Source organism: Salvelinus sp. IW2-2015, linkage group LG33 (assembly GCF_002910315.2).
Source record: "Salvelinus sp. IW2-2015 linkage group LG33, ASM291031v2, whole genome shotgun sequence".
NCBI classification, from domain to species: domain Eukaryota; kingdom Metazoa; phylum Chordata; class Actinopteri; order Salmoniformes; family Salmonidae; genus Salvelinus; species Salvelinus sp. IW2-2015.
The window spans coordinates 21,213,319-21,231,043 of record NC_036872.1 but is presented as its reverse complement, the minus strand read 5'-3'; the positions used below and the strand labels follow the sequence as shown (position 1 = coordinate 21,231,043).

The 17,725-nt window shown below is 42.6% G+C and overlaps 1 protein-coding gene across 4 annotated transcripts in view; it reads left to right on the top strand.

Annotated features, from left to right (window-relative positions):
• The window catches only part of LOC111957923 (LIM domain kinase 2), a 34,053-nt gene that overhangs the window by 3,328 nt on the left and 13,000 nt on the right, over positions 1–17,725 (top strand). The window contains exons 1-3 of one of the 4 annotated variants that reach the window (XM_023979027.2): positions 12,175–12,455; positions 13,130–13,265; positions 17,610–17,719. In XM_023979027.2, the coding sequence (XP_023834795.1) occupies positions 13,248–13,265; positions 17,610–17,719 (128 nt within the window). In that variant the 5' untranslated portion in view covers positions 12,175–12,455; positions 13,130–13,247. The other 3 variants (XM_023979026.2, XM_023979024.2, XM_023979025.2) reach the window with 3 other exon arrangements.

The following is a 17,725-nucleotide window of genomic DNA, read 5'->3' as shown; positions in this document are numbered from 1 at the left end:
AGGCACACTGTTAATTGAAATGCATTCAGGTGGACTACTCATGAAGCTGGTTGAGGGAATGCCAAGAGTAATCAAAGCTGTCATCAGGGCAAAGGGGGGCTATTTGAAGAATCTCAAGTAGAAAATAATATTTTGATTAGTATATACACTTTTTTGGTTTATACATGATTCCATATGTGTTTATTTAAAGAGTTTAATGTTTTCACTATTATTATACATGTAGAAAATAGTAAAAACATTTTTTAAACCTTTGAATGATTTAGATCCAAACTTTTGATTTGGTGTGTGTGGTATATATAAATAACAGGAAGAATGATGCTTCAGGCTTGTCTAAACGTTTTCCTGTTTACTGGAGAATATTAACGCCTGACAGGGTTACTAATCGGTACCACTGTGTCAGTATGTTCCAAAATTACTTACTGATGATTGTTTGATTACAAATTATTCTTTATAGGACCATAATCTTATTCTAAAATGTGTTAAGGTTACGTTCAAGGCACACTTTGTCGCACAAGAATATTGCCAGAATGATTTTATTCTTGATGGATAGATCTCTGTATACATAATTGGACCTGTAAGATGGATCATTGAGGCGGAATTCAAACACATTCAAGAAGTTCTTACACTTGGCAATTCATAGGCCTCTTTTTAATTTCGTTCTTTCACTTTTAATTTTTTAAATTAATTTTTGTTAGGACTTACTGTCTGTGCCCCAGTAGACAGTGAGCTTGGTTTCCTCATGACATGGAATAAGCCAGCAATTAAATTAATAGAGAAAATTATATTCTGTTGGTTAAAAATGCAGTTTTTGATATTTCAGGTATTCTTTGTGTCAAATGCTGTATGCACATGCTTAAAATTGACATGTGGGTAGTTCCCGAGAGTTCTACCTGTGGAATGTTTTTAGCATCACATTTTGTGGGCAGGAATGTTCTGTTTTTAGTGTTCGGACCGATTCTACAGGTGAGGCAGAACTCTTTGTACAGTGCATTCCTGTACACCATCCCAGTGGCAGATACCACCATTCTACAGTGAGGCAGAACTCTTGTACAGTGCATTCCTGTACACATCCCAGTGGCGATACCACCATTCTACCATTGTGAGGCAGAACTCTTTGTTACAGGTGCATTTCCTGTTCAATCCCAGGTGGCAGATACCACATTCTAATTCTTTTTAACCATTGTTGTTAGTACAACAAGTTAACAACTTAGAGGTGGTAGATGATTGTCGTCCTTTTGCCTTTTAAAGGGGAAAATGTTAAACGTGTATGAGGCAACACTCACACATGAATTTGGGTGGGTCACCGGGACACAATGTGAGGAGGATCCCACCACATCTCTGGCCTTGAGGACTTTGGCCCTGGCAGATTCTCTTGTCCGGTGGCTTAATCATTGTCTGGATGGAGACTGACATTAACTATCTGGCATTCCCAGGTTACTGGCCCCCATTGAGAAACCTCTGGACTTAAGCTGAACACTGAGGGCAGTACAATAGGACATACAGTGCATTCGGAAAGGATTTAGACCCCTTAACTTTTTCCACATTTTGTTACGTTACAGCCTTATTGTAAAATGTATTTAAATTATTTTTTTCCCTCATCATTCTACACACAATATCCATAATGACAAAGCGAAAACTGTTTTTTTAGAGGTTTTTGCAAATGTATTCAAATTAAAAACAGAAATACCTTATTTACATAAGTATTCAGACCTTTTGCTATGAGACTCGAAATTGAGCTCAGGTGCATCATGTTTCCATTGATCAAACTTGAGATGTTTCTACAACTTGGAGTCCACCTGTGGTATATTCAATTGATTGGACATGATTTGGAAAGGCACACACCTGTCTATATAAGGTCCCACAGTTGACAGTGCATGTCAGAGCAAAAACCAAGCCATGAGGTTCGAAGGAATTGTCCGTAGAGCTCTGAGATAGGATTGTGTCAAGGCACAGATCTGGGGAAGGGTACCAAAACATTTCTGCAGCATTGAAGGTCCCCAAAAACACAGTGGCCTCCATCATTCTTAAATGGAAGAAGTTTGGAACCACCAATACTATTCCTACAGCTGGCCGATCGGCCAAACTGAGCAATCGGGGGAGAAGGGCCTTGGTCAGGGAGGTGACCAAGAACCTGATGGTCACTCTGACAGAGCTCCAGAGTTCCTGTGGAGATGGGAAATCCTTCCAGAAGGACAACCATCTCTGCAGCACTCCACCTATCAGGCCTTTATGGTAGAGTGGCCAGACGGAAACCACTCCTCAGTAAAAGGCACATGACTGCCAGCTTGGAGTTTTCCAAAAGGCACCTAAATAACTCTGACCATGAGAAACAAGATTCTCTGATCTGATGAAACCAAGATTTAACTTGTTGGTCTGAATGCCAAGCGTCATGTCTGTAGGAAACCTGGCYCCATCSCTACMGTGAAGCGTGGTGGTGGCAGCATCATGCTGAGGGGATGTTTTTCAGCGGCAGAGACTGGAAGACTAGTCCGTATCGAGGGAAAGATGAACGGCTCAAAGTACAGAGATACTTGATGAAAATCTGTTCCAGAGTGCTCAGGACCTCAGACTTGGGCAAAGGTTCACCTTCCAACAGGACAACGACCCTAAGTACACAGCCAAGACAACGCAGGAGTGGTTTCGGGACAAGTCTCTGAATGTCCTTGAGTTGGACAGCCAAACCGCAGACTTGAACCCGATTGAACATCTCTGGAGAGACCTGAAAATAGCTGTGCAGTGACACTGCCCATCCAACATGACAGAGCTTGAGAGGATCTGCAGAGAYGAATGGGAGAAACTCCCCAAATACAAGTGTGCATGCTTGTAGCGTCATACTCAAGGCTGTAATCGCTGCAAGGATGCTTCAACAAAGTACTGAGTAAAGGATCTGAATACTTGCAGTACCAGGCAAAAGTTTGTACACACCTACTCATTCAAGGCTTTTTCTTTATTTTTACTATTTTCTACGTTGTAGAATAATGGTGAAGAAATCAAAACTATGAAATAACATGTGGAATCCTGTAGTAACCAAAAAAGTGTTAAACAAATCAAAATTAATACTTTTTAGATTTTCCAAAGTAGCCAGCTTTTTTTTGCCTTGATGACAGCTTTGCACACTCTTGGATTCTCTCAACCAGCTTCACTTGGAATGCTTTTCCAAAAGTCTTGAAGGAGTTCCCACATGCTGAGTATTTGTTGGCTTCTTTTCCTTCATTCTGCAGTCCAAACTCATCCCAAACCATCTCAATTGGGTTGAGGTCGGGTGATTGTGGAGGCCAGGTCATCTGATGCAGCACTCATCACTCTCCTTCTTGGTCAAATAGCCCTTACATAGCCTGGAGGTGTTTTGGTCATTGTCCTGTTGAAAAACAAATTACAGTCCAAAAACAGTTCTATGTTTTGTTTCATCAGACCAGAGACATTTTCCAAAAAGTACAATTTGTCCCCATGTGCAGTTGTAAACCGTAGTTTGGCTTTTTTATGGTGGTTTTGGAGCAGTGGCTTCTTCCTTGCTGAGCGCCTATCAGGTTTATGTCGATATAGGACTCGGTTTACTGTGGATATAGATACTTTTGTACCTGTTTCCTCCAGCATTTTCACACAACAGTCCTTTGCTGTTGTTCGGTGATTTTGCCACTTTTCGCAGCAAAGTACGTTAAAAACTTCTTCTTATAGGGGGCGCTATTTCACTTTGGGAAAAAATTGTGCCCAAATTAAACAGCCTTGTACTCTGTTCTAGATCATATGATATGCATATTATTATTACTATTGGATAGAAAACACTCTGACGTTTCTAAAACTGTTTGAATTATATCTGTGAGTAAACAGAACTTTGGCAGGCAAACTTCCAAAAGAGGAAGTGAAAATTCTGACATGGGTCTCTGTGAAGGGCTTCGCCTATTCAATTGCTTGTATTTATGGATATGTATGCACTTCATACGCCTTCCACTAGATGTCAACAGGCATAGAACGTTGAATGAGGTGTCTAGCCTGATGTGGGCCGAATAAGAGCTTTGGGAGTGACAGGTCAGCCATATTGGCAGTATTTTGCTGCACACCTGGGTGCACCATATCGTTGTCTGCAATGCCTTAGGTAGACACGAAGAAATGCTCCTCTGGGACGTTATTGGATACATACGAGAAAAACATCCTAAAGATGGATTCACACTGAGTTTGACCAGTTTATTCGACTTTTATTATGACTTTTTGAATTTTTTGTTCCATGCGTCAAACTTTCATGGAACAGTGAGCTCCACTATGCTAGCCAAAGTTGCTAATTCGCACAGAAGAAATGGACATTCTAAAACAAAACAACGATTTATTGTGGAACTAGGACTCCTTGCACTGCATTCTGATGAAAGATCATCAAAGGTAAGGGAATATTTATGATGTTATTTCGTATTTTTGTGGACTCTTTGGACTCCAACATGGCGGAGAATGGCTGAGCGCTGTCTCAGATTATTGTATGCTGTGCTTTTTACTAAAGTTATTTTTTTTAATCTAACACAGCGGTTGCATTAAGAACCAGTGTATCTTTAATTATATGTCCAACATGTATTTTTCAGCAAAGTTTATGATGAGTTTTTCTGTTAGATTACGTGACTCTCTAAAATTTCTCCGGACAATTTGGAGCATTTTTGCGCCATGTTCACAATGTAAAACCAGGATTGGTAGCTATAAATATGCACATTTTCGAACAAAACATAAATGTATTGTATAACATGATGTTATAAGACTGTCATATGATGAAGTTGTTCAAAGGTTAGTGATTATTTTTATCTCTATTTGTGGTTTTGTGAAAGCTATTCTTTGCTGTGAAAACATGGCTGTGTTTTTTTGGATATGGTGGTGAGCTAACATAAATATATGTTGTGTTTTCGCTGTAAAAACTTTAAAAAATCTGACATTTTGGCTGGATTCACAAGATGTTTATCTTTCATTTGCTGTATTGGACTTGTGATTTCATGATATTTATATGCTATTATTTACTTGTGGCACTATGCTAGGCTATGCTAGTCAGTGTTTTGATGAGGAGGATCCAGGATCCGGGAGGGTGATTCGGTAGAGGTTTTAATCTCTAGGAGACAGAACGCATCTCCTTCCTGAGCGGTATGATGGCTGCGTGGTCCCATGGTGTTTYTACTTGCGTACTATTGTTTGTACAGATGAACGTGGTACCRTCAGGRGTTTGGAAATTGCWCCCAAGGATGAACCCGACTTGTGGAGGTCTACATGGGGAAATCTTTTGATTTTTCCATGATGTCAAGCAATGAGGCACTGAGTTTGATGGTAGGCCTTGAAATACATCCACAGGTACACCTCCGATTGACTCAAATGATGTCAATTAGCCTATCAGAAGCTTCTGAAGCCATGACATAATTTTCGGGAATTTTCCAAGCTGTTTAAAMGCACAGTCTACTTAGTATGTGTAAACGTCTGACCCACTGGAATTGTGATACAGTGATTATATGTGAAATAATCTGTCTGTAAAGATTTGTTGMAAAACTTACTTGTGTCATGCACAAAGTAGATGTCCTAACTGACTTGCCAGAACTATAGTTTGTTAACAAGAAATTTGTGGAGTGGTTGAAAAATGAGTTTTAATGACTCCAACCTAAGTGTCTGTAAACTTCCGACTTCAACTGTACCCCTGGGTCTTCTTTTCCTGTTACGGTCCTCATGAGAGCCATTTTCGTAATCACGCTTGATGGTTTTGGTGACTGCACTTGAAGAAACTTTCAAAGTTCTTGAAATTTTCCAGATTGACTGACCTTCATGTCTTAAAGTAATGATGGACTGTTGTTTCTCTTTGCATATTTGAGCTGTTCTTGGCATAATATGGACTTGGTCTTTTACCAAATAGGACTATCTTCTGTATACCACCCCTACCTAGTCACAACACAACACAACTGAAAAGCCTATTCCCCCTCAGGAAACTAAAAAGATTTGGCATGGGTCCTGAGATCCTCAAAAGGTTCTACAGCTGCAAKATCGAGAGCGTCCTGACTGGTTGCATCACTGCCTGGTACGGCAATTGCTCGGCCTCTGACCGCAAGGCACTACAGAGGGTAGTGCGTACGGCCCAGTACATCACTGGGCTAACGCTGGCCTGCCATCCAGGACCTCACACCAGGCGGTGTCAGAGGAAGGCCCTAAAAATTGTCAATGACCCCAGCCACCCCAGGTCATAGACTGTTCTCTCTACTACCGCATGGCAAGCGGTACCTGAGTGCCAAGTCTAGGACAAAAAGGCTTCTCAACAGTTTTTACCCCCAAGCCATAAGACTCCTGAACAGGTAATCAAATGGCTACCCGGACTATTTGCATGTGTGCCCCCCAACCCCTCTTTTTACGCTGCTGCTACTCTCTGTTTATCATATATGCATAGTCACTTTAACTATACATTCATGTACATACTACCTCAATTGGCCGACAACCAGTGCTCCCGCACATTGGCTAACCGGACTATCTGGATTGTGTCCCGCCACCCACCAACCCCTCTTTTATGCTACTGCTACTCTCTGTTCATCATATATGCATTGCCACTTTAACCATATCTACATGTACATACTACCTCATTCAGCCTGACTAACCGGTGTTTGTATGTAGCCTCCTACTTTTTATAGCCTCGTTACTGTATATATAGCCTGTATTTTTACTGTTGTTTTATTTCTTTACTTACCTATTGTTCACCTAATACCTTTTTTGCACTGTTGGTTAGTAAGCATTTCACTGTAAGGTCTACTACACCTGTTGTATTCGGCGCATGTGACAAATAAACTTTGATTTGATTGGCTCAAACGCATTAAGAAGGAAAGAAWTCCCAGAAATGTACTTTTAACAAGGCTGACCTGTTAATTGAAAGGCATTCCAGGTGACTACCTCATGAAGCTGGTTGAGAGAATACCAAGGTGTGCAAAGTTGTCATCAAGGCAAAGGGTGGCTACTTTGAAGAATCTGAAATATWAAATATTTGTATTTGTTTAGCACTTTTTTGGTTACTACATGATTCCATATGTGTTATTTAAAAGTGTTGTCATCACTATTATTCTACAATGTAGAGAATAGTAAAAATAACCAAAAACCCTTGACTGGTACTGTATGTAAATYGTGCGGCAGGTAGCCTAGTGGTTAGAGCATTGGGCCAGTAACCAAAAGGTTGCTAGATTGAATCCCCAAGCTGACAAGCTAAAAATCTGTRGTTCTGCCCCTGAACAAGGCAGTTAATCCACTGTTCCTAGGCCGTCATTGTAAATAAAAATGTGTTTWAACTGACTTGCCTAGTTTAAAAAAAGTGATATTTCAGTTTTGTATTTTTTATACATTTGAAAATATTTCTAAATGGTTTTTGCTTTTTCATTGTGGGGTATTGTGTGTAGATTGATGGGGAGGGGGGAAAACTATTTAATCCATTTTAGAATAAGGCTGTAATGTAACAATGTGGAAAAAGTCAAGGAGTCTGAATACTTTGTCGGCACTGTATGTGGTCAATTCCACGTTAACAGAGTGACACTGAGACTCAGATTTTTCATATGTCTATGTCACACAAAAACCAATGATTGCAAAGGTCAACAAAACAAACAYCTCTATGCACAAGGACTACTTTTAACAATTTACACTGAATATTTTACAAAAACACATTTACTTGAAAAACAGTGCAGATGCAAAGTTTGTAAACAGAATACCTGTTTGTGCCGTCATTTTTTCAGAACTTTGCATCTCCACTGTGGAATTGTCCATGTACAGACGCTCAAACAAACATTTAGCTCCTCTAAAGCTCTGTTTGTGAAATGCAATCACTCAGGTTTTACTTTACCTGAAGATAATTTATGGATTTGACGATGGGGCTTCAGATAGACAATCCAAGAATGGACAGGTCATGGTCTAGAAGATGACAATGCGCTCCACAGGGCTTTTGTGAGAGGGGAAGCTGGGATTGAGGGCAGAGTCACGGCAGCTTTGTTAATATAATGAGGAGAGGGAGTGTGTTTCTGACACTCACTGTGCCCATCCAGCACACAAGGTTACGTAACACGAATGAAAGAGTAGAACTAATGACTAGTTGAATAGAACTGATTAGAGTATAGCTGTTTTTCTTGAGCTCTGAATTGCCCCTGAATATAATAAATGAATGAAGTCTAAGATTACCTGAATTGTGCATCCTAGTATGAGYTATTTCCGATTATGTCTCCCTAGAGTAGAAGGGACTTGCCATTTGTGAGTGTTCCTTATTTTTTCATCTGAAATTTGCCCAAGCACTCAAATTTCTAGCAAAGCTTTTTAGCAGCACAATGTTCTTACATAACCCAGTATTTGGGTCTCTTTCTGTATTTCTATAATTTACTCTTTTATAGCTCCACTGCACCTAGTGTCAGTTCAAAAGCCAAGTCCTTGATGCAGTTGCGCAACTTTCTCTCTCTAGCTCCTTCTTTCTCTCTCTTTCTAGCTCCTTCTTTCTCTCTTGCCCCCCCCCGCCACCCCCAAATCACCTCACACATTTTCTGTGAAATTAACTCTTCAGATGGAGCATCTGCTTTGGAAAAAAACTCCAATCCAGACTACCATACTGACGCTAAACCAAGTGGGCTGGAGTTCAACAGTCAGAACCCCTGGCCCAAAATCTTCCTTTTCCTCAAATGTTAGCTTATTTTCTGGTAACTTCATTAATTTTGTCATTGTAATACAGAATTATTCTCACTCCATGTGGGACATTGTCAAACTCTAAAGCAACGACAGTAGTTTCCTTTTCCATGTTACCCCCCGCTCTGTTCTATTGTGCACACAGAGCTCTGCACCTCCTCCAAGTTGTACAGCATTGTTAAAGGCTGACGTTATCCTTGTTCCAGTAAAGCTGACATTGTGAGGCAAACGTAWAGGTAAAGACTGGACAGTGTGTTTGTTGTGTGCCTGCATTCCTAGACAGCGATTCAGAGTCGTGGGCCCGCAGCGCCAGACACTGCACAAAGTCCTTTGTTTTTGCCATGGAAAACTGGATCCTGGCTTGTCCCGAAGGATTGTGCTTTATGAGTCAATGTTATTCCTGTAAAAGAAGTGAAGCCTTCTGGCTCAAGTCATACTGACAATCTTATCCCCTCATTAATTGTCTGTGGGGTCCAATTATGTAACCTTGATGTGTTTGATTAGAACTGTAACTATCTGTTSACATTGGTTGCCTTCTGGGTAGTCTTAAAGGGAGTCCTACGGCATCTTGAACTAGTGTTTGTGTTGTTTCCATTCCCACAACACTGCTTCCCTATAGGCTTAATGCTTAGTGTCAGTTTCCAGCATTTTAGAATACATTTCAGTATGAATTCTCTATGGAACCTCCTTGCAATAGAATTAGAGGAGTGGTTTTCTCTCCCTCTCAGAAACTAGTAGTGTAACATGGGAGCACAACAGAGTCACCCTGAGATAAGGGTCCGTGCTATCCGGAATCCTTGGGACTTCCTCCCTACCCCATTGAAGTTGACATGTAAAATGATAGGGGTTCGGGGAGGGGGGGGGGTTATGCAAATCCAAACAAACTTGGAGTCACTGGATGACATGGTATATGGTCCATGTATCCCGCTACGACTCGGGAAACCAATCAGTTTTTAGGCAACAGATGAAATAAGTACTGATGAACTTAAGTGTTCATAAAGTGCATGGGGATGAGCTTGATGATCCTTTACAATAAATATCAAGAGTCTTATTCTGATGCTATGATGATCGATGCTTGACTGCTATTTGACAAATACAAATATTCTCACTCTTATCCAAAATCATCTCATCATGTAGACTAGCCTACCCACACAACCTACCTGCACTATCTGCAAGCTGTTGGCTAGAGCGCATGTCCCACGACCAGAGTGGGCACATTTGAGCTATTTAAGGCAACCGTTTTCATTAGAAAAATMTTGGTAGAGTTGAAAATGCAATGGAAACACATTGAACWTTAGATTTTTATTGGGTACATACAAATGTAAGCCAAAAAGTACATGTTGTGTGCACTTTGTCATCATGCACTGATTTTTAAAATATTTTTGTTTATCTGRAACAAGTCTGTTTGGTGGAAACACCACTGGAGGGAAAATGTGCATATTTTCTTCATGCAGATTTGAGAATATTTGCATGAAAATCTGTCGCCAATTGGATGGAAACATAGTTTAAGACCAGCTTTAGTTGCARGACCTGCCTGGGAGATTCTAGTACACTAAAACAAAAGGCATTTGTAAAGGCCTTCCACTAGTTCTTGCTCTGGCTCTTTACACACACAATGATGATATACAGGTTGCTCACAAATACTCACATACAGTGCATGCGTYAGTGTACATGCAATATTCAGGTTTACTATCACATAGAGTAGGGCACTACTACTGACCACAGATTGGCTAACACACTAAACAGTCTCAGTAGTACAGAGACTGGTCAACATTCCGTCAGACAAAAGGATCTAATTTGGGCGTTAGGCCAGTCCGAGMGCAGCGTTCCCTATTACACACAGCACTCCCCTCACTAATGTGATCTTTATCTGGACAGCCTTTCTGCACCCCTCTGCTTTTCCACACCATCACTCTGTGCGCCAACCTAGTCTCYGAGCATTTCGTATTATTCTGTTCGTAAATCCGTCACACTCCATTTAGTATGATATGTTACGTTTTGTATGGTATGTATTAATTTGTGGATGTCCATCACCCATTTCGAATTACAATTTGTATTATATGCTATGAATTTGCCCAGCGTATGATATGTTATGAATTCTAGCTAGCTGGCTAACGTTAGCTAGGCTAGGGTTAAGTTTATGAGTTTGTTTAAAGGTGAAGGCAGTGTTTCCCAAACTCGGTCCTGGGGACCCCAAGGGGTGCATGTTTTGGTTTTTGCCCTAGTACTACATAGCTGATTCAAATAATCAAAGAATCATCAAGCTTTGATATAAGAGTTGAGGTTAGGGGAAGGGTTAGCTAACATTCTAAGTAGATGCAAATTAGCTAAAAAGTAGTAAGTAGTTGAAAAGTTGCAAAAGTTTTCTGTGATGATGAGATTCAAACTCGCAACCTTTTGAGTTGCTATAATTTCGCATTATACGCCCACCCATCCACCCCGACCATCCACCCCGGACCACCTTTAAGTAACCATCTGTCTTATGTAACCATACCAAACTTAACATATCATACTAATTAGAGTGTCCTGGATTTACATTTGCTATGTTACGTCTAGTCTATGACACCAGGCTGTGTGCACGGGAAGGCCTGGAAATAACATTTTCACTCTTTTCCTGCTTACCTATTCTTGCTTTAATCTCTCTGTGTGTGTYTGTAGGCTGCATGTTTTTGGAGCATTGGTTTTCTCACACAATGTACCAGAAGCCATGAACCACCTCCATAAGATTTTGTCCAAGTTACCAGTAATAAGTGTTGTGTTAGAATGAACCATTGTAAACGGGAATTGACCTGCCTAATCTCCAGGAGTGGATTTTCTCTCCAAACGCTGATGAGCCAGAATCAACTCTACTGCAGGTTAAGAGAACTGTGATCCATAGTGGCGCAGCAGTCGAAGGCACTGCATTGCGGTGCTAGAGGCGTCACTACAGACCCTGGTTTGATCCTGGGTAGGCCATCATTGTAAATAAGAATTTGTTCTTAACTGACTTGCCTAGTTAAATAAAATAAAAATMAGCCCCGCCCACAGACCCAGGCTAGCACTGGGATGTTCTGGTGCTTTATAAAGGGAAAAACTACCCCAATACCCCAGACAGGCAGCTGCTTGGCATATTTGTTAAGACTGTTACCTCAATGTTTTTCTGCTGCCAGTTTACCGAGTGTCCTCCAGTCAAGGGGTCTCATTTAAGGGGTCTCACTTAGACTTCATTCATCCTCATAGCCTGCAGGTGCTCCCTGATCTCTCGGCAACTCCAGCATTCCTAACTCTATGAACATTCCGTCTCTATTGTTGAAGCCATACATTTCTGCCTGATTTGCCAAGTTTCTCTCCAGTCAAGGATATGGATCAATCAGCTCTGGAGTAGAGGTGTGGTGGCAGAATTGTTTTGTGAAAAATGAAGGTTTTTGAACAACAACCTAATCAAATCAAGCATTTCTCAACTATAAATTCAGACAAATTAGTGCATTCACCACATTTTTTGTTGATTCCCCCCCCCTCCACCAGGCTGTGTAGAGGGTTGTRAGGGTTTCTATCTGAGAGGTGCTTCATCCTCCTCAGAAACAACTGGAACACATTAAGATGCTGGAATGTGGCTGTGGATGGGGAGAGCTGAGGGCAGCCTTTGGTGTTAGTTGCTGGTATTTAGGTAAGGTTAATGATCAGCGTTTCCCAAGGTCTGCTGCTTATCGCTTTATTCTTCTGGGAAACCACAGCCCTCATGTAGACATTGTGTGTGTGTGTAGTCACTCTCTTCACAGTGTTACCTACCTTGTGATGGATCACACCAACGAGACGTGACATGTCTCAGGAACAAGGTAACCTACTTCCTTTACATCGTACCCTGGCGATCYGAGACAAGTAGATACCGTCATCCTAAAGAAAGGCCTGAAGCAACCGCTGCACTCCAGTGCAACATGGGAGTGGAAGGTATCATGTTCACCAGTGTAATTTCTCACATGATGAATGGCTTCTGCTGCGCTGTGTCTACAGTGCCAGTGCCTCTCGTTAAGGGATACTTTCACCGTCACTTTCTTTGTAAAGAGGATTGGTTGAGGGAAAGTGTACAGACAGGTCAACTGTTTGRGTGTTGGTTAAGGTATTTCCAATATTAACTGACTTAGATCGCACACTAAGTCCCCAGTGTATTTGTCTTTTTCAGATGCTGTTTTCTTTGAGAATCTTTTTCTAGTTATTCTGCTCCAGCTTTGTCTATTGTTTATTGGTTCTATCTGCATGTCATCTCCCAGACTCTCCATTGTTTGAGTGGTGGGAATCTCTGCTCAATAGGAATCTTTCAGAAATCTAACACATGCCTTTGAGATTGTCAACAGGTCTTTGAAATGATACACTCAGGCTTTGTGGGGACTCTCCTCTAAATCACCTTGAAACAGCTTGCTCTACACTTGATATGGTCTCTGCTGAAAGGATCCGTATGTCCACTCTTCTCTCTTCATTTCTTGCAGAGGTAAAGTGTTTTTCCCATTCACAGGTGCTCGGAGTGCTGTGACCACCTGACCAACTGGTACTATGAGAAGGATGGCAAGCTGTACTGCCGTAAACACTACTGGGAGAAGTTTGGAGAGCTGTGTCACGGCTGTTCTCTGCTCATGACTGGACCTGCCATGGTGAGTCACCCCACTCCATCCTCCTCACCTCACTGTCAGTAGACACTGAGACTATGGTTTGTCATTTCCACATACCAGTATATCCCAGTCTGATTGTGATCCTGGAGCTTCTGCACACCTGGTCTGTTCTATCACCGTGTGAAAGCAAGAAGAACCCTGGTTGCCGTTTAGGTTGGCCCAGGATCCAGAGTATCAGGTATTATTATGCAGTAGGCTTCAGGCTTGGTTCACTTTTAGATCTCATTGAACATAAAGACGACCGTGTTGGTATGGAGAATAGTCAGACAAAGCTGTACATTAGATAATATATTAATAATTCACTGTCAGGATTACTATTGTATTCAGAGGTTAGATGTGTAGGGCCACACTCGGATAACACCAACTCACAGTGAATCACTGTTCTTTGATATGAGCTCAGTGGGTTGTGCAGCAATAGGATCTGTTTTTCTCCATGTGTACAAATGAGGGAACTGTCAGCTTTACCAACTTTTCCCCCTCTCCTCAACTTTCAGCAGAATCCCTAGAGGGAAGGTTGAAGCCCTATGTTGTAACACACATCTCCTTGGTGATTGAGGTCAATACTTATGTACAGGAGAGGTCATGGGGGCTGGGCACTGGCACAGCAGTAATCATCCACACAGAGCAACCATGCTCTGCATCCTGGTTGCTTTAAAAGATGGCAGACTGGACCTGAACCTTCTCTCTGTGTCTGTGTTAGTTAGGTCCCCCAGCACAATGTGTGTGTCTGTGTTAATTAGGTCCCCCAGCACAATGTGTGTGTCTGTGTTAGTTAGGTCCCCCAGCACAATGTGTGTGTCTGGGTTAATTAGGTCCCCCAGCACAATGTGTGTGTCAGTGTTAGTTAGGTTCCCCCATCGTGGATGCTTCTCTCTCTGTTAGTTAGGTTCCCCCAGCATGGTCCTTCTCTCTGTGTCTGTGTGTTAGTTAGGTTCCCCCGTCATGGCCCCGCTCAGTTCTCCTCTGTACAGTCTCCACAGTTCACTTCCCCCAGCACATAGTGAACTTTGGGGGGAAATGGAGAACGTGGAGTGGTTTTGGAACCAGTCCATCACCTGATTCAGTGCACTGCGGTGGAAAGGCAACAGATACTACCCACACTGCACGGCCAGTCTGCCACCAGACCACCACAGTGTTTATTGGAGACAGTTTTTGAAAGATCAAGTATCTGTTATTAAGGGAAGGTAAGAATGTTTGGCTCGACTGCGTTTGTCAAATCAATGTTCATCTTTCAGGATTAGATCATGAGCTCATGGTTATGCTATTAAAGTGTAGCTGAAGGCTGAATATTGGTTAGCTTTCTTCTTGTTTCATCAGTGCTATGGAATTCCCATGCATGGGGTTGGAGTGCTGTGCTTTTTAATGGAACTTAATTTGAACAGTGTTATGGTCCCTATTAAACCAGGTCTAAATACAACTAGAACTGCTGAAAACACAAACAATTGCTYGTCACAAAAGGGTCATTTCTCTTTAACTGGATTAAAGTGGACCCCAAAATGAAGTATTTTTTTTAACCTGAAGTTTGCCAGTAAGCAAAACACATAATGGGCCTTTCTATTTGGTTTTGGACACATTGGCTCTGTACGCGAAGTGCCAAGTATTTCTGGCAGGGTTGAATTGGCAGCCTTCTCTTACCCTGCAGCCGAACCAACACTGCGTTAAATGTTGGGTCTCTCAGGAGAGTAGTGTGGAGCATGCAGCTACTTAAAGCTGTTGGGTCTCTCAGGAGAGGAGAGGAGAGTAGTGTGGAGCATGCAGCAACTTAAAGCTGTTGGGTCTCTCAGGAGAGGAGAGGAGAGTAGTGTGGAGCATGCAGCTACTTAAAGCTGTTGGGTCTTCTTCAGGAGGAGAGTAGTGTGGAGCATGCAGCTACTTAAAGTGTTGGGTCTCTCAGGAGAGGAGAGTAGTGTGGAGCATGCAGCTACTTAAAGCTGTTGGGTCTCTCCGGGAGAGGAGAGTAGTGTGAGCATGCAGCTACTTAAGCTGTTGGGTCTCTCAGGAGAGGAGAGTAGTGTGGAGCATGCAGCTACTTAAACTGTTGGGTCTCAGGAGAGTAGTGTGGAGCATGCAGCTACTTAAAGCTGTTGGGTCTCAGGAGAGGAGAGTAGTGTGGAGCATGCAGCAACTTAAAGCTGTTGGGTCTCAGGAGAGGAGAGTAGTGTGGAGCGATGCAGCAACTTAAAGCTGTTGGGTCTCAGGAGAAGAGAGTAGTGTGGAGCATGCAGCTACTTAAAGCTGTTGGGTCTCAGGAGAAGAGAGTAGTGTGGAGCATGCAGCTACTTAAAGCTGTTGGGTTCTCAGGAGAGGAGAGTAGTGTGGAGCATGCAGCTACTTAAAGCTGTTGGGTCTCTCAGGAGAGGAGAGTAGTGTGGGAGCATGCAGCTACTTAAAGCTGTTGGGTCTCAGGAGAGGAGAGTAGTGTGGAGCATGCAGCTACTTAAAGCTGTTGGGTCTCAGGAGAGGAGAGTATTGTGGAGCATGCAGCTACTTAAAGCTGTTGGGTCTCAGGGAGGAGAGTAGTGTGGAGCATGCAGCTACTTAAAGCTGTTGGGTCTCAGGAGAGGAGAGTAGTGTGGAGCATGCAGCTACTTAAAGTGTTGGGTCTCAGGAGAGGAGAGTAGTGTGGAGCATGCAGCTACTTAAAGCTGTTGGGTCTCAGGAGAAGAGAGTATGTGGAGCATGCAGCTACTTAAAGCGTTTGGGTCTCAGGGAGGAGAGTAGTGTGGAGCATGCAGCTACTTAAAGCTGTTGGGTCTCAGGAGAAGAGAGTAGTGTGGAGCATGCAGCTACTTAAAGCTGTTGGTCTTCAGAGAAGAGGAGGTATTGTGGAGCATGCAGCTACTTAAAGCTGTTGGGTCTCAGGGAGGAGAGTAGTGGAGACATGCAGCTACTTAAAGCTGTTGGGTCTCAGGAGAGGAGAGTAGTGTGGAGCATGCAGCTACTTAAAGCTGTTGGGTCTCTCAGGAGAGGAGAGTAGTGTGGAGCATGCAGCTACTAAAGCTGTTGGGTCTCTCAGGAGAGGAGAGTAGTGTGGAGCATGCAGCTAACTTAGAAGCTGTTGTGTGTTTGTGGGGCAGGCTATGGCACCAAATGCCATTTTGTTCTCTGATGAGGAGATCGTCACATGGCATTTCATTTCAGTTTGCCTACTTTTCTCTGTGGCTGTGGAGATGTTTTACAGTTCTTGACAGTTGTAAATCCTCTCAAATTATACCAGCTCCACACACACACTAGCCTCCCCTTGCCGAGAGAGTCTGCACACACACAGCCACCTATGGACTATGACACAGCTGTGTGTGTCTAGCTGGGGTTCCTTCAGGCTGTTTCTGACTGGGGTCAGTGTGGTAATGCTTCAGCCTGGAGGGAGGGAGTCACAGCCACAGACGCACACATGGCTTACATCACTCAGCCTAATCCTAGTGCCTCCTGGACCAGCAACAAGATCCTTTCCCAACACTTTTGCTCATAGCAGCCTACAATGAAGAGCTGGGGAGAATGGAACATATTATCCCACTTCAAAGACTACAGGTTTTCATTAATATATTCACATTCTTTAGAAATGATCCTGTTTTTAAATGATCTGGTGAGGAGCTTAGGTCTTGAGACAAAATCTCTAACCAAAATTGAATTCAAGCTTTAGAAGGCATTGCAGCTCTTTTGTTGTTGTTGTTGTAGACTTAAGACTCCAATGAAATTGAAGTCTGTTAACACTGACTGGTTAAAATAGATTATCTCTCCAGGCCTCATGTACAGGAGCACATTTTAGATTTTCCAGCTGCCRGCCCAGCCTTAACATCACATGATCACTTCAGATCCAGGAATGAAGTTCAAACCCACATGAAGTGGCCTCTGAACCTCCTCTATGGCACATACCATGTGTGTAGGAGTGTGTGTGTGTCACTTGCTTCAGGAGGTGGATACTTTGTCTAATTTAGCATGAGAGCAAGACCAATAGATTAGGAGTGTGTAAGTTATAGAGAAGTAACATGTGAATGAGTAAGCTGTTGCACATGCGTGAGAGAACCAGACTTTCTTTCAGAGTTTGTTAATGTGTGAAAAGAGAGAGCGTCAGTGAGAGGCTGTGATTAGAGAAGGCAGGGCTTGGGTCCCAGGGAGGTGGATTACATCATACCATATTCCAGATAGGTTCAGAGTGGAGCAGCTGTTACTGACTGTGTCACTGCCACAAAGAGAGGAGGACAGCACACAGAACACAACACCATCTAGCACACAACACCGGACAGTACAGAACAGCACACAGCACAGTTCTCTCCATGAAGCTGGAAAGCCATGGGAAAGACAAACCACCTGTATCTGTTCTTCCAGGTGGCCGGAGAATACAAGTATCACCCAGAYTGCTTTGTGTGTCTGAGCTGCAAAGTTGTCATCGAGGACAGGGACACCTATGCCCTGGTGGAGCGCTCCAAACTGTACTGGTGAGA